At 36.5% G+C, this 22,967-nt stretch overlaps 1 protein-coding gene and 1 long non-coding RNA gene across 4 annotated transcripts in view; both read right to left on the minus strand.

Annotated features, from left to right (window-relative positions):
• Window positions 1-22,967, minus strand: part of LOC149069437 (uncharacterized) — a 529,602-nt gene that overhangs the window by 372,138 nt on the left and 134,497 nt on the right. The window lies entirely within an intron of this gene.
• Window positions 1-22,967, minus strand: part of LOC149069442 (echinoderm microtubule-associated protein-like 2) — a 168,762-nt gene that overhangs the window by 63,021 nt on the left and 82,774 nt on the right. For 2 of the 3 annotated variants that reach the window (XM_089250079.1, XM_089250076.1), the window contains 5 exons: window positions 22,469-22,494; window positions 16,050-16,179; window positions 14,062-14,211; window positions 7,513-7,588; window positions 1,146-1,163 (listed from right to left, as the gene is read on the minus strand). In XM_089250079.1, the coding sequence (XP_089106205.1) occupies window positions 1,146-1,163; window positions 7,513-7,588; window positions 14,062-14,211; window positions 16,050-16,179; window positions 22,469-22,494 (400 nt within the window). The remainder of the gene's footprint in view (window positions 1-1,145; window positions 1,164-7,512; window positions 7,589-14,061; window positions 14,212-16,049; window positions 16,180-22,468; window positions 22,495-22,967) is intronic. The other variant, XM_089250078.1, reaches the window with a different exon arrangement.

Below are 22,967 nucleotides of genomic sequence, written 5' to 3' on the forward strand. Positions count from 1 at the left end.
AAAATATTTCAAAGATTTTTAACTCCTACAGTAGATATGCTGATGTTTATACAACTGGTTTGTGGTTGATAACTGTTCATTTGATGAAATAATTAAAAATTCTAATCAACTGTAGTAGTCTGTCAAAAAGCTGCGGTGGTGGTTGAGTGGTCATAGTGAGGGACTTGCAGCACGAGGTCCCGGGTTCAAACCCCACTGTTGCCATCGTGGTGGTCAGCGGAAGTTGGTTTTCTGCGGTTCCCAACTTCAAGGTGTGAATGCAAGCCAATCTCCCCTTTAAAAAGTCTCACCACAGAAAGCAATAGGCTATAAACAATACAAATGTAAATTCAATCAAAACACATCACTCACTTCACTTCTGAAATATAGATGGCGACACTGAAAAATCAAACACAACACTGCACACACGGTTACATTTCCGGTAAACCTCACTAGGTAGTAAATCACCCATAGATGGTGACAGATTTGAGTTGTATTCAGTTTGAAAGAAAGTCAGTCAAAAAATTTTTGTGAACTTGTGACTTTGTGAACAATGATTAAGGGAACGATGAGGAATTTTAATAAAATTTTATGTCAATGCACTGCACAATCTGAAGTAAATATTTTACAAGAGTACTTTCAGTTTTTCAAAGAATACTCTCTCCTTTAATATCAAATCTTTCTCATAAAATTTTAATCATGCTCTCCATAAATCAAACTTAAAAACAGATGTCGACACTCTTTACAAGGGAAAAGCTACAGAAATATGTTGACTATGTACAAGCTGCTCCTATTCACCACTGCATAGAAATATATTTATTTCAACCTTTCCCCCCCACCCCATTAATATTTTTTACAGTACTAAACCAATATAATAAGCACTGACACCATTTACTGTTAGTGCACCTTCACATCACCATTATTTTAGACTATATTTTGTTACTTTTTTCATGGAACAGGTTTTAATGATTCATATGCATTAGTTTGAGGTTAGTCATGCAATGCTATACACATCAATTCTGTTTGACAGGCATTTACTTCGTACCAAAACTATATAAACATAAAGAGAATTGATCTATGAAGTCAAATAAACAAAACCCTAGGCTAAATACGAACACGATCATATAACATGCATAGACAAATTAATTTAAAAAAAAAAGTTTTACCCTCTTTGAAATACGGTGCTAGAAAGAAAAAGGAAAAAAGAGAAAGTTATGTATGTGCTAGCATGTGCACATACAGTAGGGCCTCGATTATCTGACATTCACTTATTCAGGAAGCTCTGTTAAGAGTCATCAGTTTTCTCAGTGATAATTTATTCATTTACAGAAATTTGAAAATTACAACAGAAGCTTGAGATCCTCTTTCTGATGCAAATGAAATCAAAAAACTTTGCAAGTGTAAATAACCATCAAAAATACTGTTAGACAGGAGGTGCCAATGAGTGGCATGCATGTCACTAGTGGCACATCATGGTACTAAAATGAGGGAAATTTTCTCTCATTAAATTTTAAAATTTTGCAATATACTCAAAGCTACACAAATGAGAATTACAAAAATGTTTTGAAATACATATATATTTATTTATTTTAATAGTTTTAATTTAATAGAAAATAAAAATTGGAAAATAGAAAATTAGTATAGAATTCTGGAGCATTTCTTCTAAATATAAGATCCTTTACATGGGAAATATGGCAACATCAAATGAGAGCAATGATAAAAAATGAGTGGTACAAGTAAAGAGTTGAAGTGAGCTTTTGAGTGATGTTTTTGAGGAAACTGTTGGCTAGAAATTGTTACTTATCAGAAATAATGTAAAAAACTTCATAATACAGCTGAAAAGCAACAACTGATCTAATTTTCTATGTGTCAGTTGAATGTATATCCAATAACAATCAGCATATATAATACTGAATCTTTAAATTGATCCACATTCAGTAAAACAGAAATTTTGAGTTATAGATTCATGTCAATTATGTCAGTCAATCGAGGTTCTACTGTGTCTTATATATACAGTATATATGAGTAATGCAGTATAACCTCGATTATCCAAGAAACAGATTATCAAGGTACAAAAATTTTGGAACCTCAAAGAAGGTAAAGGAGAGCTAAGCATATACAGATAATTTAAGGTTGAGTGAAGAAGAGTAATATTATTTGGTAACTATAAGATATTGTTATTGAAAACATGATTATTTATGAATCATTCAAAAATTGAGTTAGGAACTTTGACTGGGAAAGGATGGGAAAGGGTTCCCTGGAAAAAGCTGGCACTTAGGAGCCCCTTCATGAATACAGTTTACTGTTTAACCTTTGAGCTGCACAAATAGCTGGAAATACTGTCCTGTATGTGAGAAAAATTTTCTTTCATAAATTGAATGTGCATGTCCCAAATGATCGGAAAGTAATTGAACAGGCTACTAAGCTAATTCTCTTTATATGATGGGAACAGTTCAAGAGTTGATTTTAGGGATTAAATCATGAAAGCCTGGGCGAATGCCTAACTTCATGATGCAGAAATCAGGTCTAGTGTGGACAGTATAATTTACATAAATGTTTAATTTTTTTGTGTTCAATTTTTGCTTTCCTTAATTTGAATCATGGTTGTGACATGAATAACATGAGGACATAAACAAAATATTAATTTTGAAAAGGCGAAATGCAAAAATACTTATTTTATTTGAACTGTTTTGTGAATCCTATTGTGCTATGATCTATTTTTTTTTTCTAGTGGTTTAACCATGGATTTTGGTAACATCCATGATCATCTTCAAAATTACTGTGGATAATCAAGGTTGCACTGCACACTTGAACACATATTTATATAATAGAAAATATTATTTATTTGAATTTATCATGTGATTATAGAGTACTTTTCAAGTAACTTTATGATATATACTTATGATTTAGCAACTTGATACACAAAATTAAAGATTTCTTAATATCAATGGGTTACCATTGCATTCGTCTTAACTTTGTTATTTATCCATAGACACCACTAACTTTACTTCCATCTGCAATTAAACCACATTTCTGATATTTTTAATATAGTACATTATGATCATCATGTGAAAGTACAACTGGCTTAGTACCCAAACTTCAGCAGGGCATATTCACATAAACAGAGTTCCAGTAACTTTTTTTAATATGATCTATTGGTAGATACTGCCAACTTTTACTTGTGTCACATGCTTTGTATGCCCCATTTATTTATACAATATTGTTGGCCCTGGGGCATATACAAGAGGATGCGATTGGAAATGCCAAAGATATTGTTTGATATTGGACATAAAACTTGAGTGATAGTGGGGGATTCGACAATAGATCTTGGAAGTTTGTTCCATTCACCAATGGTATGAGGAAAGAAGCTGTATTTAAAGCAGTCAGTGGAAGCAAAAATTGGTTTTAATTTAAGTGAATGGTCGAGTCTTCTAGAGATGTAGGGTGGTTTGGCTAAGATACCAGAAGTATCTATGTTGAATTGACCATGGAAAATTCTATATAGCAATGTTAATCGAGAAATGAGATGAAGAGTAGAGAGAGGGAGGAGATGAAGTTTGTTTTCAAGTTTGAACACGGGGGAAACGAAAGAAGACCAGCAGTCGTGAGAAAATCGAATGGATTTATTTTGGATTGTTTTAAGTTTTTCTATATTACTGGAGGTGTAGGGGTCCAAGATTTCAGTGCCATAGGAGAGAATGGGGGAGATATAAGTTTGGTAACAGAGTAGCTGATATTCCGAGTACAGTGTTTAAGGTTGCGGTGGAGAAAGAATAGTTTATTTAGACACTTCTGGTAAACATAGTCAACATGTTTGTTCCGACGTAGGTTGGCTGACCATTATGACACCAAGGTATTTGATTTGAGAAACTTAGGCTAATGTTAAATTATTGATAGATTACGAGTATTCAAGAGGAAGTATTTTATGGGTAACTTTCATGTGAACCATTTTTGAGATATTGATTAGCATTTGCCATAAAGAACACCAGTCCGTGTTGTTTGGTTGTGTTGGGGAAGTTATTGATCAGACTGTTGGTGAATGATACGATAAATTACACAATCATCAGCGAATAATCTAGTGGTGCTGTTGAGGGATTTTGGGAGGTCATTGATGTGAATTAAGGAAAGTAACGGGGAACGGACCGATCCGTGAGGGGTCCCAGACTTTACAGGGGTGGATAGGGAGTTATGATCATTAAAATGGACAAACTGTTTACAATGTTTTAGGAAAGCCTCCAACCAGTTAAGTAATTGCACGTTGAGGCCAAGGCATTAGAGTTTAAGAAGAAGTTTATCATGGGAAACTTTATCATAAGCTTTAGAGAAATCTAGGAAAACAATATCAGTTTGTAGGCTTTTATCAATGGCTCCTAAGAGGTCATGGATAAAGAGGGCCAATTGAGAGGCAGTAGAGAGAGATTGTCTAAAGCCGTGTTGGTTGTGGGGGGAAGTTGATGGAGTCTGAGTGGATAGATTTCTTTTGCTACAATACGTTCGAGGATGATTGCTATTGGCCTAAAGTTAAAGGAATTGGAAAGTGGACCCGATTTGTGGATAGAAATAATTTTATTGATTTTCCAGTCATTGGGGAGGATAGCAGTATTTAGTGAAACATTGAACACAATTAAATGATAGTCGGAGACTTCATCAGCACAGAATTTAAGAATGGAATTTGGGATGTCATCATGGACAAAATACAATAAATACAAATACAATGCATACAGGCAAATTGCCCAACGAGGTGGCTGACTTAAGAACATCATGGATCCCCCATCCATTTTTTGGAGGCCCTACCTACTACTGGTATACTGGTACACCACACATGCGCACCCCTCCCCCCCGCGGAACCCCCAACGAATCGGTACATGCGGGAATGTGCGTGTACGTGTAGTGAAACCTGACGTGAAGTTTTTTGTTTCTCTGTAATGCTTGTTATGTGTAGTGCTGCCATCTGCCACCAGTTTTTCTAACTATGAGTGAAATGTTATGATTGAATGATTTATCATTGTAGGACTGTTGCTCTCTGTGGCGAGACTTTTTAAGGGGAGATCGGCTCGCATTTGCGCCTTGAAGTTGGGAACCACAGAAAACCAACTTCAGCCAACCACTGTGGAGTTCGAACCCGGATCCTCGCATCGTGAGTCCGTCACTATAACCACTCGACCACCACAGCGGCAATAAGAATAGAATCAGTTTTTTCAATAATTTTAGAATACCCTGTTTGGAGAAAGATTCTGGGGATGAGTTGTGGATAGAACCAAAAAAAAGTATTGGAGAGGTCTATTGAGAAAAGTGATCAGAAAGTAATTGAATTCGGCAGCCATCCCTGAAGGAGAAGATGTATGTTTATTTGAACATATGAGGGAAATGGGACCACCAGATTTAGGTCTAAGATAACTCCAGAATTTTGCTGGATAAGTTTTTAAGTAATGGGGTAGAGAACGGGATAGATATTTGGTCTTTTGGGTGGAAATGAGTTTTCTGAGGTCTTGAGTGGAGGCTGAAATTACGTATTTGAGCGAATTGGATTTGATGGTTTTATATTTGAAAGAAGTATGGCAGATTTTTCTCTCTAGATGATGTCTCCAGTGATCCACGGATTAAGAAAATAATTAGAAGAAACTTTTTTAATTGGAACTGTAGCTAAGCATTTGTCTATAATACATTTAAAAGAGGTCCAGAGGATGTGAATATTGTTAGAAGAGTATATGGATAGGAAATCATTGAAGTGAGAGCAAAGAATATTTTGCATAAGTGGATAATTTGCCTTGTTGAAATTACGTTTACATGCAAGTTTGTAAGATTGGAGGAGGGAAAAGTTAATGACTGAGATTTTATGGTTGGAGTGACCCTCGAAGATGGAAGTAGAAAGAATTGAAATTGGATTGGAGGTAGCGATAAGGTCTAAGGTAGAGCTAGAGTAAAAGGTAGTTCTTGTGGGTTCTAAGACGAATTGGACCAAGTTAAATTTAAGGAAGATATCTAAAACTTTGTTATTAATTCTGTGATTGCCGGACAGGGATTCCATATTTTTCCAGTCAATACCAGGAAGATTCCAGTCTCCAGACATAATAATAGAATTTGCATTGGTAAACTTTTCAACAATAATTCTCAGTTTTTCAAAAAGGTGGAAGTCTGGAGAGGGCGGGAAATAGAAAAGATGGCAAGTGAAGAACAGTTAGGTTGAAGCCATTCAGTTCCAACAATTTGGAGGTCGGAATGTAACAGAGTTTCAATTAAAGGGATAGAATTTAAGTAAGAACCCCCCCCCCCCCCAAGAGTTTCTGTCCTTTCGAAAAGCATTGTGTTCAGGTGGTAAAATTTCAGAATTAGAGACAGTATTATGTAGCCATGATTCTGTAATTCCAAGAAAATGGGGATTATGGATGAGTAGGAATGATTCAAGAAAATCTGGTTTTTTTTTTTTAGGCTGCGAGTGTTAATAGCTCCCAATTGAAAGGTATTATTTTTTAATTTGGAGGTTGTGTGGACGGAGTTGCTCCGGGGGAAGGGGGGAGAGTAGCCTAAAGGGGTCCTCTGAAGGGATATGGGAAGAGAATATGTTTACATTGGATGAACGCAGGTGTCGAGGAGATATGATCGAAGTGTTCAAAATTTTCAATGGGATGGATAGGATGGACCATGAACTTTTAGTACACCGCCAATCGACTGCTTTTACAAGGGGACACCAGTATCGATTGGTGAGGGATAATGCAAGGTTATGGTGTAGCAGGGAATTTTTCTCTAATAGGGTTGTTAATAAATGGAATAGCTTACCCCTGGAGGTAGTAAATTGTAACACAATTGACACGTTTAAAAAGAAATATGATAAATATGTTGGGGTAAATCGAGAAGCTATCCATTCTTAGAATAAGACAATCATAAGTATTCTTTATGGGCGTTGTATAATATTTTATCATGTGTATATATTGTTTATAATTTGTGTTAATTGCATTTTTAATTGGGTTGCTGTATTTTTGAAATATATGACATCCATATTTTTATGGGCATCTTTTTATCAGCCACCTTGTTGGGCATTTTGCCTGTTGTGGCGTTGTATTTGTATAAGAGAGGAAGGGCAAGGAAGGGTTTAAAGAAGCGTGAGCGGGGAAGATGGGGAGAATCTAATTAATATTGTGGGATCTCAGACATATTTAGTGTTATTAATGAGTGAAAAATTGTGAATAAGTTTTACTTTAACACCTTCGTCTTGGAATTTTTGACTGGCCCTCCAGATTTGACCACAAAGTTTGCGTGTATCGAAGGAGAAATCTTTTGAGATAGATATATTGCTGTTTTTGAGTTTGGAGGCATTTTTTAGAATCTCGCTTTGGAGTTTAAATTTACTGAATTTTACTATGAAAAGTCTGCATCCATAGCTGAAAAAATGAAAAAAAAATTTTCATCACGTTTCGACGGAACCAAGGTCATTATTACTAGCATCAACAATTTTGTTTCAAACACGCTTCACTAATATACACCTTTAGCTAGTTACACACAATATTGAGTAATACATGAACTGCTTTAGCTCACCCTTCTTTCTCCTTTCCTTTCTGAGCTTGCAACTTGGCCAGTAGCTATTAGGAGTTTGTTAGGGTGCACAGCTAAGCTAAAATAAAATAGAAAAATTACCTCAACATAATGATCTTTGAAATATTCTATGGGAAATGAAAAGAACAAAGTGATAACAATCATTTATCATTTTCATCATCGATATTGGAATTGTAAATATTATTATGTTTTTCTTTCCTCATTAGAGAATTCACTAAAGCTATTTTGAAGAGCACGTGAAACACTTCCGTGCCATCTGGTGGCGAGAATATTTGCATGATCTCTAAACACAAATTTAATTTAATTTCCTTAACTACATGTAATATAACTGCCTGCCAATTTTCATAATAATGTGACTGTTATTTTTTGGTGCATTATTTTTTTTTACCATGATTGTACATACTCAAGATGAATTGAGTCATGAAAAAGAAGAATTTGAAGAGAGAAGGGGCATATGCAGGATCAACGCTTTGAGGGGGGCACAAAAGGTGTTAAATTAGTTAATATAGCATTTAAAGGGTATTTTCTTTTGCTATTTCTATTTTTTCAATAGTAAATTTTTTTTTCTAATTATTGATTAACTTGGGGGGGGGGGGCAAAACGGGTTCCCTCAGCAGCTCCCTGCATATGCCTCTAAAAGAGAACTAAGTATTATGGTCATATGGTATATGATAAAATAAAGACATGATTCAGGGTCATTGCCAAGTTGGAGTATTTTTTCATGATAATTATGTCTACATTAGTTATGGCAACCCATCAACCTGCAGTCACAATGCGGTAATCATTTTTTCTCAAAAATTTGGAAGAAAAAAAATATGTTTATAAAATTATTTTTATAGTTCTGTCTTAAATTTCAATTTTTTCCCCTCTCATCACAATAGACATGTAACACACATTGGCGATTAAAAAAAATCAATTTGGCTCCTACAGGGCCATCTTACATCAGCACATCAAGCTTTAGCCAGGGATGGCCGGCCCCACCTCAATCCACACTTCTGCCTTTGGCAGTAACATATACATATTTGTGTTGTAGGTCTGTGTGATCGTTGTGGCAACAGTTTTTTTCAAAACACAAAAGTTGGGAAACCTTAGACAATTGTATTTAGTCTATTACCACTGTACAACCCCCCCCCCCCCCCAAGGAGATCGAAAATTAAAAATATTTAAAAAATATATTTTTGTGCAATCTGTTAATTTAAAATTCTTTTTGAGAGTTGGTGACCAAAAATTTTTGTAAAAGAAACCCTTTGGCTCCCTACAAGGGTAGAGCTGACAGGGCTGGGACATGGGACAAATACCATTATTTTTTTGTATTTTCATGCTGTAAATTCACTGTTGCAGAAACTCATGAAAAGTCCGACTTTATGGCCCGGTGAAGATCCAAGCCTAAGGGTCCTGCCCCAGGATGTGGGGGCCATGACCCACCTCCAAAGACTGATTCTGCATACACACCTTTGATTTTTGCAATCCGAAATGGTGAGCAAATAGTTACATGAGCTGCTCTTTAGGGTGTACATAACTCTGAAGGTCGATATTATGATAGGAATCTGGAATAGCTCTAAGAGTTCGTAGATTTAAGACCCAAATGTTGTACCAAACCATCTGCTGATCATAATTACGCCACTTAATACATAAATACCAAATGGTGACAACCACATAGCAGCTAGGTGACAAAACTGGATATTCGATGTACAGTTTTTACAGATTCGGTCCCCCTTCCCAATGATCTTGGAAAATTGTTTACAATTTGAATGGGCGTTCCAAATATTAAAGATTTTTCAAAAAATATGCATTCGTAATCTTGGAGGAATGAAGTGAATTCACGCCGTATAGACTTTCTTTGTAGATAAATAAAAACTCTCCGAAATTGAAAAATTCATTATAGGGCCCCTCATTCAGGGATGCAACTTCATGCCTCGTCATCTTATTCTTCAACAACCTGTGGATTATATCGATAAAACTCAGTACAGTAAAATGCTTCACCTGAAAGTAGCAAAACTAGTTTCCAAGGTTGCACGATCTTGATGAGCAGTAGAAAAAAGGGGAAGAAAAAGAGTTTTGGGGAGGGGGGGGGGGGGGTTTCTTCTTTCTATACCTGTTTTCTTCTTGGAACTAGGAAAGAACGCATCCCGGGAACCAAATTTTTATGCGTCCTCTTAAAATTCCGGGCATTTGAAGCACTATAGCGCATCACTGGCATCTCCGAGAGTACCATAGTATTTTACCCATAGTAAGAAAGTAAAAGACAGGTTAGGTCTTTATGGCTTACATAGTTTTTCTGAAAGGTTTATGTTCTTTCTAAAATTTGGTCCCAATTAACTAATAGCTTTATGTATTTCTATGGGAAAACAGTACCATGACTTAAGCAGTTATCGTCTATTTTAGAAAGAATTAGTTTATTTTGGACAAAATTTGATACTTTCATTGCAAATAAAATTGTGTGAATGGTAGGGTATTAGATGTTTTAAATACGTTTGTAAAACATAATTTATGCTTATTCTTTGATAAAAGTAATACAGTCTTCTTCGAAAATGGTGTATCTCGATATCCGCTAAAGGGTGCCATGAAATATGAAGATAAATCAAAAAATATTATGGTCCACTTAAGGTCTTAAAATTAATTAAGTCAAATTAATTACTCTCATGCATGACATACTTATTGGATAAGTCATCATCTGGTGGCAGTTTCAGCAATGTGAGATTTGGCCTGATTAAGTTCTGGCTGCCCATGTATGGCTCCGTTCAGTGCACACAAGCTATATGGAAAGAGGATTCAATGACTTTCTAGTTTAATGGTTTAGTGAGAGGACCTGGGTTCCCGCAAGACCAATTTTCTTTCTTGGATTTATCTTCGCATCAACCAGCTGTCGAAACCTTCATACTAACAACAAGAGTGACATCACACACACATACCTTCAGATAAGTTGTAAGACCTCATTTGTCAATACTTATCAAGATTGCAAGATGCAATAGATATGTACTTTCAATCCCTTGAGAATCTCGACTGGCTTGTCTCACCATTTAATTTCGCAGACAGTGCTTACGAACGAGATGAATTTATTTATCTTTGCGCCATTTCTACACTGAAAGAAAAGTTCACCAAGAGTGAGGCATTGGCTGCTTTTTGGCTTGGACTGAGAGAGGAGTATCCTAATCTAACGAAGAAAGCAATTAACACATTTTTGCCCTTTCAACATTGTATCTATGCGAGCAAGCCTTCTCTACTATAGAGACAATAAAATACAAAGAAAGAAATAGACTACTACTACTCAACTGTAAATGCACTATGTACATATTCCTCTATGGAATTTCTAACGAATTTTTAATTGCTGGAATGTGCGTGTATGTGTTGGGAACCTAACGTAAAGTTTATTTCTGTGTAATGCTTGTTATGTGTAGTGCTGCCACGTGTTAAAAAATAAGAATTCAAGACCTTGAGGACAATTTATGTGTTTTGTTGCCAACTGTAAGGCCTGATTTTTCAAGTATAGTCGAATCCCGTTATAACGAACTCCAAGAGACCGGAAAAATCCCTTCGTTATAAAGGAATTCCGGGTGTTTGCATTTTTCCTATGTAAATTTATTTGGAGGATTAGAAAAGTGTTCGTTATAAAACAAGATTTTTGCTCTATAACAGTATTTGTTAAAATGGGATTCGACTGTATCTGGTGCTAGAAGCATCAATCACAAGTTTCACATGAATGTGGATTTAACTATTAATTGAACAAAACTCTACTGATGAATTTTTACTCAGTGATTTTTGTTGTAGTAAACTATATTCTCTGTATTCAAGGAAGGATGCCCAGAACTTTTAAAGGTTGGTAAACGCTGCATTAATATAATTCAAAGAGTATGTTCAACAAGAGTTTGTGTGTTTGAAACAATTTTTTTCTGAAATTATGCTAAAAAAAATGTATGAATATATGAAGCATATAAATTTTTGATGCTTCAGGGGTGCAAGTGCCCCTCATCCATTTTGGAGCAGCAAATTTCATTTTTGGAGCAGCAATTTTGAAAATGGAGCAGAACTAAACACGAACTATATCTGCGATATAAGGAGTAATTTTTCTGTGAAATGCCCATAGTTTTGCCAAAAATGGTTGGAACAAATAATTCTAAATAAATTTCACTCACAAATTAAAATTCATTAAAATTTTTTCTGAATTATCTTATCTGTCACTAATAAAACATACATTAGTGAAATGATGAATAAAAATTATTAGACTCAAATTAAGTAACATGCATACTGAAAACCTAGACAGCAAGAATTTCTGCAGCTTGAACACCAAAATCTTATTCATCCTGATATAGCAAAAAAAGTGGGTGCAGAATATAATAAGAGTTTCCGTGGAAAATTGTCTTCTCACAGAATTTAAAGGAATTATTAAATTTAAAAGCAAAATGCAGAAAACGAGAAATATATAAATACCTTATTTACTTAAACAATTTCTCAACCTAAAATAGCATGTTAATAGATTACGAATCACACTTTTCAAATTAAGCAACATGCATACTAAAAACCTAGGCAACAAGAATTTCTGCTGCTTGAATACCAAAATCTTACTCATCCTGATATAGCAAAAAAAGTGCATGCAGAATATAATAAGGGTTTCCGTGAAAAAATAATTAGCTTCTCACAGAATTTAAAGGAATTATCAAATTTAAAAGCAAAATGCAAAAAACGAGAAAAATATTTAAAAAAAAAAATTACTTATTTACTTAAACAATTTCTCAACCTAATAGCATGTTAATAGAATATGAATCGCGAGTCACTTTCAGAAGTTCAGCATCTCAATGACAATTTTTTTCCAATTTTTTATGCCCTTGAACATAAGATTGTGTATGTCTTATTCCATTAAAGCATTGGATGGACAGATTTTTCAATGTTTAAACAGACTTTCTTTATTTGTTAACAATGAACTCTCTTTCACTGTCTGCGTTACCATATGCTGAAGATAAAAAAGCCTTCACCAAAACTGGCAAAATTTTGAACTTTGGGCTGCTTTCAAAGTTACAAAGTTTGAATATGTCTACCCAATATCTATCTCTCTATTCTCTGAACTGATTTCACTTCTTGTAATTATTTGCATTGTAGTGCAACCCATTCATCACACATAATTAATATTTCTGTTGGTGATACAATGTTAAACAACATCCCAGCAATACGTGAGGGAGTGATGTACCATCCCAGCAATGCACGAGAGGGAGTGAAAAAAACAAGAAAGGGTGCAAACATTTCATTCTCTCCAACAACATGTTTTGGAAAGGTAGGACATTAATATATAATGGGTATCTCACAGAAGTTATGTAAAATGAGCATGCTCCTAATACAAACTCCTTCCTCTGACTATTGTTAAGAGCATGCCCCTCCCCCACCAATGCAGTGGCGGACTGTGCGGCCATATTGGGCGCCGCTCAAGGAAGGGTGCCCAATGGAGTTGAAAGGGTGGAAAAAGGTTTGTCGACCAAAAAAACGTGGTCAGTAGCGCCAAAAAAAAAGGTTCTGCATGGGTAGAAAATTTTTTCCCTCGAGCCGGCCCTGTTCACCAAATCCGGTTTTTCGCGATGTGAAATTGTTACGATCGGCAACCGCCGACGTTACCACACGACCTTATAGTGGCTAGATGACAAAACTATGAATATATTAGCTGGAGTTTTCACAGATCCTATTTTTTCCCAAAGATCTCCGAAAAATTTCGGTAATTTAAACGAGTAAACCAATCCCCTTTTCGATGTATGCCGTCTTTAAACACCGGTTGGCAGCCGCGAAATTACTGTTATTTTCAGTATATAACCTATAACCAGCAGGAGAAAAAACGGTCTCCGAAATCGGAGAATTTGGCATATTCATTCAAGGACTTTGATAGCCCGCCGGTTATACCAATAACAGTACAAGACTTAATACTTCAAGGTAGTATAACTACTTTCCAAGGTCACGAGATAACGCAATTGTGGTAGATGGTGGGAAGTGAAAAAAAAAGTTTCTCCCGCCCCCGTATCTTTTTCCGTGTCTCGGAAAGAACACGTCCCGTGATCAAAATTTTCATGTTTCTTTTTCCTAAATTAAGGGTATTTGACGTACAACAGTGCATTAGCGGTACCTCCGCGAACCACAAACAAGAATTGGCGCAAATGCGCAGGGATTCGGCGCCATGGCGCACCGTGTAGCAAGAGAACCGTTTCGGCGCAGTTTGGCGCAATTGGCGCAGCTCTTGCACCCCTGATGCTTGGAAAAACCCATAATCGCCAGTACATTTTTTACTGCAGTTTTTTCCATCTATGGGAAAACACCAATCCTGGATATTCTATATAATTATCTTGATTATTTCAACCATTCGAGGGAAAAGAATTATCAAATAAGATGCAACGGTATGTAATCTGCATTAACAAATTCCTATGGTTTCCTTTTACATATTGTCCGTAGATTATATGCACAAAAATACTGTGATTTCAATGTTACCGGTTAGGGTTTTAGGTAGAGAGTTGAAATGACTTTTTTTTGAAGTTGAAAAAGAGCCATCTCAATACTCACCACTTTATGTCATCTGAATGGCCAAGGTAATGTCGTTGTATCTGATCCTCCACATCATACAAAACTACAACTGAGGCAATGAAGTAAACCATTTCTCCAGTGGGCAAAAAATACAGATTGGAACGACAATCCCTGCCTCTGTATCCATAGCTGAATTCAAATTAAAGAAAAATGTGGACAAAACAAACTTATAAGTTTTCACAAATTGGGGAGCTAATGATATCAACAGCTGGTCCAGAAAGTATTACAAACACAGTGCTGGTGCCTGATTATTATGTTAATGAGGCGCTGCTTTCACTACAAAGCATCTCAAATACCTTTTTCAACTAGAAAACACCAGGTAGATAGCATCCTTAAAGATTGGTGTGAAATAGGGAGATGGACGGTTATATAAGTTAACTTGGGCCCATTGTAACATGAGGGGCCCTCCAGTTGCTGATGGGAAGTCCCACGGATCACCGGCGGGGTCGCCGCGCAGGATCGTCGTCTAACTCTGTAAAATTAAAATATTAATGTGAAATATCAAATTGTGATAAATATGTTGCAATGCAATTACACAAGAATAATGTACAATGTGTTTACCTTCATTCAATCTGTGGTCCGCATACCACTTCACGGTCAATAATTTCATTAGAATTTCAATGTGCAATAGGCCTATTATTGCGGACCCTGGCCAGGTCTTCAATGTTTACCTTTTCTGTGTTGCCAACTTCCATATGTCAAAAGTTTAAAATAGTGGTTTATTCCATATGATATGTAAATGAGTTTTGCTGTTCAATTAAGTTTTTACAGGTTATAGATTCTACTGTCTGATTGGTTCTTGAAATATGAGGGGTTTTCTTTAAAAGTCACCACTGTGCAGAGCCAGATGTTATGTCAGGGGTTTAACGCAGAGTTCGTTGTCGTACTTTCACCTACACTTTCGTGGCATGGTGTTTGGTCTAAATTGTCAGCCGATCAGCTCGTGTACTGCAGGCTCATCCAGAAGCGAGACATACCCGTGATCTCAACACATGTTCTTGCTGGGAATCTGGCATGTTTCTGTGCTTTCCAGAGAGCCACATTCCGTCGTCCTGCGATTCGTCGATAGTCATGACTGTTTTTATGACTCTATTGTTTTTTTTTGTTTTGTTTCTCGATGCCTGTTGTTGGTTGCTTTGTTTCTTTTTGATTGTTTTGGTGTCTGTTTCTTGTATTTTGTATATATATGTATACATTGCTGCGTATGTATATGTATTTTGGGGTTTGTTCTGTTTGTTTACCACTTTGTGGGTTTTGCATATATTCTTTTCATCATTTATATGTATGCATGTATTTCTTTCTATTCTTTTGTATATGTCTCTTTCTTGTTCTTGCTGTATTTCTTGTCTGGTGGAGATTGTCGTCACTGTGAAGACCATGGTGAGGGGGATGGCCGGGTGATCCCCTTCTGTCACACATTGTTACAATTAGTAAAAAAATAAAAATACCAAGCCACATGTAATAAACCTATGTTTTCAATGTTTGTTTAAAGATGCATAAGTTGGTTGACACTGAAAATAAAATAAAATTTATTTGCACTTTTGAGATAAAATTTAATTATGGCTTCAATGATTGAATAAATGAATGCCAGGACCAGACTTATACCGTTGCTTAAATCTCTTCCAGCCCAGCTTCGTGGCATAGTCAGGAACGAAGTGTGTACCAAACAGTCAGAGTACTTATCTAGCATAATTATGATGTTCAGTATTGAGATCTGTGAGCCGGATTCATCCAAATGTTCACTGACTTAAAGCCTGTAAAATTATCTTTTCTGTTCCAGCCTTTGGGAAAGAAACAGATTTCATTTTCATTTCTGTCCTTCATATGAGTCTCTAAACATATCCGCTACTGGGCCATCTTTGGCCAATCTGAATATTAAAGGATTAAACTACAAAGCTTGATTAATAAAAGTACTATAAAAAATATGAACAAAAAAAATACCAAAGAATTAAATTAGAAAAGGATACACCCACTCCAACTTCAACCTTTGTGACGGAGCACTGTTCACTTTACTTATGGAATATTCTTGTAAATATTCTGTTGGTATATGTGCTACCAAAGGTCTCCCTCTCAGGTACATCTTTATAATTCCTTCTTCTATAATTTCCAAAGAACAAAATAAATATAGAAAAAATCCAAACAATATACAGATATATGAAAATTTTGAAGAGTAAAGTAATCAACTAACTCTATAAAAATAATTACTCTTGTTGGTATAATCAAACTCAAAAGCTCTTTGTGGAGACCCACCACCAATTGATAAAAAACCTTCTTTACGAAGTGGTGATTTCTCAATAGAGTAGCAGTTACACTGCTATTAAACTTGTACTTAATAATAAATGCAGTTGAAGCTTGTTATAACAAACCTGAAATGACAAAAAATCTAGTTTACTCTAATAGATGATTCAACTCGTTATTTGACTGCATTGCGCTCAAGCAACGAATTTCTTAAGTAAAGACATTGTATATTTTGATTCCCATTTCGGCACTGATACTGCTAAGCAATGTAAGCTCATAAATGTTTAAATTTTTACTTGTGAGCTGTTCATGAGGTTTTCGTAATCATCAGCAAAATGGGCTCAAAAGTACACACATCTCCTATTTGTTGCACAGATTTACTGGAATGGTGTTGCTGAGGGTACTGTCCCACAGTATTGGCAGCTTGCTAATATAGTTCAGATATTTAAAAAGGGTAGTAGAGAAGCCGTGTCCAATTATAGTCCAGTGAGTTTGATGAGCTCCCTCTCGAAAATTTTGGAAATTATTATCAAAAGACAATTAATGAAGTGGATAGACGCTAATAATGTATTGTCGAATAATCAGCATGAGTTCAAGAAGAGGAAGTCATGTGCAACCAACATCCTTCACTTTTATAATCACGTAACAAAGGCTTTGGGTGAGGGCAAAAATGTAGATGGTGTTTATCTTGATTTCCAGAAGACATTCGATCAGGTCCAACTTGGTAAACTCTTGAAGCGTGTCCACAAGATTGGGAATGGGGTAACTTGCTAAATTTGATAGAATTGTGGTTAAGAGATAGGTCACAATGGGTTATGGTGAACGGGGAACTCTCTGACTGGACAAACGTCACAAGTGAAATTCCTCAGGGAAGTTTCCTTGGCCCCCACATTTTTTAACTGAATCAGGGTATTGTTTTTTCAGGTTCATCTTGGTTTGAACAACCAACGGTTGTCTTATGAGTTGAATGGTGTCACTATCCCAGATGCAACTACACTGGTAAAATAAATGATAGAATTTGCATATTTTATCGAATTTCATGAAAAGAACTGAACTGAATGTAAAACCACTGCTTCTAGACAAAAATGCAAATCTTGTACGTCAAATACGTAAGTGTACACGTGTGTGTAGGTGGAGCCAGTAGAGAAACAGGCTTTATAAGCACGTGTTAAGTTAAGACGCATTTCGTTCGCTAGCACACCTCGGCGAATTTCTTGGTGTTATTTTGCAGCAATCGGTTACTTTCAAATTGTAACAGTAAAAATGACTAACCAGCTACGTTTAGATGATGGAATGAGGTGGCGAATAGTGGGGAGGTTAGAAACAGGCCAATCTCAAGTCCAGATTTGTGGAGAGTTCAATTTAACGTCCAGCGTCGTGTGTAACTTATAGAAACAGTTCCAGGATACCAGATCCATCGAGAAAAAGCCTGGGCAAGGTCGTCCAAGAGCCACGACGGCCAGAGAAGATCACCATTTGTCGATTATAGCGAGGCGTAGCACTCCAGCTCTCTCGTGACTTGTATGCACCCACAGGAACCCGTGGATCAATGGGCAACCGTTCTCTTCACTGACGAGTCCTGGTTCAGCCTAAGCACCTATTCTCGCCGTACGTTCATATGGAGAGAACCAGGGACTCGCTACCTACCCTCCAATGTCCGCAAAATCGACCATTATGGCGGAGGAGGTTTAATGGTCTGGGCAGGCATCATGCTAGATGGCCGCACACCTCTCCATGTCTTTGAAAGAGGCACTGTGACTGGTGTGAGGTATAGGGATGAGGTCTTGGAGCCCTATGTTCGCCTTTTCAGGGGTGCAGTTGGCCCCGAGTTCATTTTAATGGACGATAACGCGAGGCCACATAGAGCTCTTCTGCTCAACGACTTTCTAGAGAGTGAGGATATTTGCCGGATGGATTGGCCAGCCAGATCTCCAGACCTTAACCCTATAGAGCATGTCTGGGACGCTCTGGGGAGGGCAATTGTAACTCGCAACCCCCCTCCGGGAACCATCCAGGGAATGAAAACAGAATTGCTGAACAAGTGGGACCAATTGCCAGAGGAAATGATAAACTGCCTTATTTCAAGTATGAAATCACGCTGCGAGACCTGTATATCTGTAAGAGGGGACCATACCCACTATCAAACCATCTATTAACCCATTTTTTTGTTTATTCTGCAACCGCTGTTTCATAGCTTCCGACCCCAACGAGTGTTGCGCTCGATCATGCGTGTGTATTACACAATTGAATGGTTATTTGTTTTGTATTGTATCAACGTATGTACATATCAAATTTCATTAAAATTACAGTAGTTCTAGAGATAATCGACCAAGTCTGCAAATTCTCTTAATTTCTTACACCAGTGTAGGATCACCAATTTGGGAATTCTCATTGACAAGTGGCTTAGGTTTTGTGAGCCTTGTTTTGTTCAGCGGTGGTCAAAAATGTCAATAGAATGCTCAGTTTCATTTTTGAAAAGGTCTCTTCTCGTTCTTCTGAAGTAATTCGTCCTGGACTGGAGTATGCTGTAATGTTTTGGAGACCATACCTACAGAGGGACATAGACGTGGTTGAAGGGGCGCAGAGAAGAGCTATGCGTGCCCTTATTAGCACATTGAACTTAAGTTATGAAGACTTCATTTTTTGAATATGTTTACATTGGAAGAACACAGGTGTCGGGGATATAATTGAAGTGTTAAATTTTCAACAGGATAGATAGGATGGACCATGAATAATTCATACGCCATCAATCAACTGCTTTGATAAGAGGACAACAGTATCGATCTCGGTAAGGGACAATTCTAGATTGTGGTGTCGCAGGGAATTTTTTTCTAATAGGGTTGTCAATAAATGAACTATAGTCTGTTTTAGGCTAACTTTGCAGTGAAGAGAAACGTAGAGAGTATTCCTTCGCTACAAAATATAGTTCCCATATATAAGAACTTTATGATGATCATTTATAGGCTATTTCAATTTTTTGTTTGATTTTGAAAAAAATATACAGTTTAACCGATGTTTATTCGTTTAAAACTTTTAAATTGGAAAAAATATTGTTTACCATTATGAAAGATCCATGGCAAGCGCAACAACATTTTGACACAATATCCTAAAAATTTTCCCCACTAATATCATTGTTGTGCTCTTTTTTGTTACATAATTATATACTGTATATAATATTATAATATGGCTAGGGGGCACCCCCCCCCTCCCCAACTCCTCCAATGGACCTAACTACTCATCACATTTTTAATTATAAAACAAAATATTCCTCAGACACTGTAAAAAAAATACCTTACTTACTTAAACAATTTCTCAACCTAATAGCATGTTAATAGATTATGAAGTCGCTTTCAGAAGTTCAGCATCTCAATGACAATTTTTTTCAAATTTTTCATGCCCTTGAACAGAAGATTTTGTATGTCTCATTCCATTAAAGCATTGGATGGACAGATTTTTCAATGTTCGAACAGACTTTTACTTATTTGTTAACAATGAACTCTCTTTCACTGTCTGCGTTACCATGTGCTAAAGATAAAAAAGGCTTCACCAAAACTGGCAAAATTTTGAACTTTGGGCTGCTTTCAAGGTTGCAAAGTTTGAATATGTCTGCCCAATATCTATCTCTCTATTCTCTGAACTGATTTCACTTCTTGTAATTCTTTGCATTATAGTGCAACCCATTCATCACACATAATTAATAGTTCTGTTGGTGATACAATGTTAAGCAACATCCCAGCAATATGTGAAGGAGTAATGTACCATCCCAGCAATGCACACGAAGGAGTGCAAAAAACAAGAAAGAGTGCAAACGTTTCATTCTCTCCAACATGTTTTGAATGGTAGGACATTAATATAAAAAAGGTATCTCACAGAAGTTATGTAAAATGAGCATGTTGCTAGTACAAATTTCTTTCTTTGACTATTGTTAAGAGCATGCCCCTCCCCCACCAATGCAGTGGCGGACCGTGTGGCCATATCAGGCGTCGCTCTAGGAGGGGTGCAAAATGGAGTTGAAAGGGTGAAAAAAGCTTTGTTGACCAAAAAAAAGTCGTCAATAGCGCCAAAAATAGATTCCGCATGGGTAGAATTTTTTTTCCTCCAGCCGCTCCTGTTCACCAAATCCGGATTTTCGCAATGTGAAATTGTCACGATCGGCAACCGCCGACGATAACCACACGACCGTATACTGGCTAGATGACAAAACTATGAATATTTTAGCTGGAGTTTTTACAGATCCCGTTTTTTCCCAATGATCTTCGAAAAATGTCGGTAATTTAAACGAGTAAACTAATCCCCCTTTTCGATGTATGCCGTCTTTGAACGTAGGATGGCAGCCGCGAAATTACCGTTAATTTCAGTATATAACCCGCAGGAGAAAAAACGGTCTCCGAAATCGGAAAATTCGGCATATTCATTCAGGGACTTTGATAGCCCGCCGGTTAACCAATAACAGATAGGACTTTATACTTCAAGGTAGTAGAACTACTTTCCAAGGTCACGAGATAACGCGATTGTGGTAGATGGCGGGAAGTGAAAAAAATTAAAGTTTCTCCCTCCGAATCTTTTTTCGTGTCTCGGAAAGAACGCGTCCCATGAACAAAATTTCCATACTTCTTTTTCCTAAATTCCGGGTATTTGACGCACTACAGTGCATTAGCGGTACCTCCGCGAACCACAAACAAGAATTGACGCAAATGCGCAGGGATTCGGCACCATGTAGCAATTGAACCGTTTCGGCGCAATTGGCGCAGCTCTTGCACCCCTGCTATTGGCCTAAAGTTAAGGGGATTGGAAAGTGGACCTGATTTGTGGATTAGAATAATTTTATTGATTTTCTAGTCATTGGGAAGGATAGCAGTATTTAGGAATACATTGAACAGGATTAAAAGATAATTTGAGACTGCATCAGAACAGAATTTAAGAATGGAATTTGGGATGTCATCAGGAAAAACAGAATAGCAGACGTGCCAACTTTTGAAATCCGGAGATTCTCCTGAGGAGGGGGGGGGGGCACTCACAGACTGGATCAAAAAAAAATTCGAATTCCCCCCCCCCAATCAATTAAGAAAACGTTACATCTCTCTCTCCCCCCCCCCCCAAGGCCGGTTCTGCATTGCCTCTGAGCAGAATATAATTCCATATCCATTCCATGCAGAATAGAGAAATCACATCTAAATACTGTTCATAAAATATGTTTCCTTCTGTTAATGCTATCAGTGATTCTATATTTATCTTGGGTATATAAACTCTTATAAGCTTTATATTTTACCTTTATTATAGCTTAAAGTTATATATTTTCTTTCTGAACATGTTTAATCGGAATAAACAATTTAAAAACACACAAATTACAAAGCTGCCCACGAAAAAACATGTTTACCGCACGGCTGTTAATGGAATACAATAACGATTACACAGGAATTTCGGCAACTGAGGGCTTCCCCCTTGATAAATGATTGCTGATAAACGCTACGAAAACGAAGTCCCGATTTTCCTATTTATATGAATATCCCTAGTGATCCACGGATTAAGAAAATACTTAGACGAAACTTTTTTAATTGGTACTGTAGCTGAGCATTTGACTATAATACATTTGAAAGTGGTCCAAAGGGTGTGAATATTGTTAAAAGAGGATATGGATAAGAAATCATTGAAGTGGGAGCAAAGAATATTTGCATTAGTGGGCAATTTACTTTGTTAAAATTATGTTCAGGGGCGAGTTTGTAAGATGGGATAGAGTGAAGGAAAGAAAAGTAAATGAATGGGATTTTATGATATAAGCAAACGTTGAAGATGATGCTTTTATTGTATTTGACAAGCCAAGCAATGATCATCGTTAACCCTTGCATTTTAACAAGCCGCCAAACTTGAGGGACACCACCCCTCAATGTTCCTTGACATGCTGCTAATGCGAAGGAATATGGAAAGAGTGATTCGGATTACGAGCACAGAATAAATTATGTTCATAAACCATTGTGTTCAATAAAAAACAATATTTATTTATTCAAGAAACTACTGTATACGACTAATGAATCAATTAGCTATGATCTTTTTCATCATTGGGAAATAAATAAAAAAATTTATATATATATATATATATCTATCAAGATGCACACAGTCCGTAAATTAAAAATGCTATTCTAAAACATACCTTGCATCATCATTGCTTCTCGAGTGCTAATAAAAAAAATAATCATGTATATAATTATTACTAATAGAATCAATGATTAAAAATAAACATAATATAACTGAGTTCAATTTGACATAAAAGAGTGAAACATTTGGTATTAAGAACTATGAATTTTTTCCATGTGTGTGTAAAGGTATTGAATTAGAACTGATAGAAATGATTCAACAATGAAGAATGTAAACTTTCACAGCCTAAGTGATAAAATAGCATGGGCTAATGTTTTAGCCTCAACATGCATACTACTAGACAACACAAGCACCTCCTAATCATTACTAAAAGGAATTTCCAACAATCCATGTATGCCAGAAAGTGTTGTGTATTGAGATAGTGAGAAAATATAGGACTCTGATGATTTTTATTGATCAGTTGTTAACATACGGCAAAGTAATTAATAGAATACATTCTCTTCTGAATAGCTTGAACAAATGCAATGAAAACCTGAAACTTGCCACTGCAATGT

Source organism: Pholcus phalangioides, unplaced genomic scaffold, assembly GCF_987345545.1.
Source record: "Pholcus phalangioides strain wild (caught in Gottingen) unplaced genomic scaffold, Ppha-v1.0 ptg000022l_1, whole genome shotgun sequence".
Lineage (NCBI taxonomy): Eukaryota > Metazoa > Arthropoda > Arachnida > Araneae > Pholcidae > Pholcus > Pholcus phalangioides.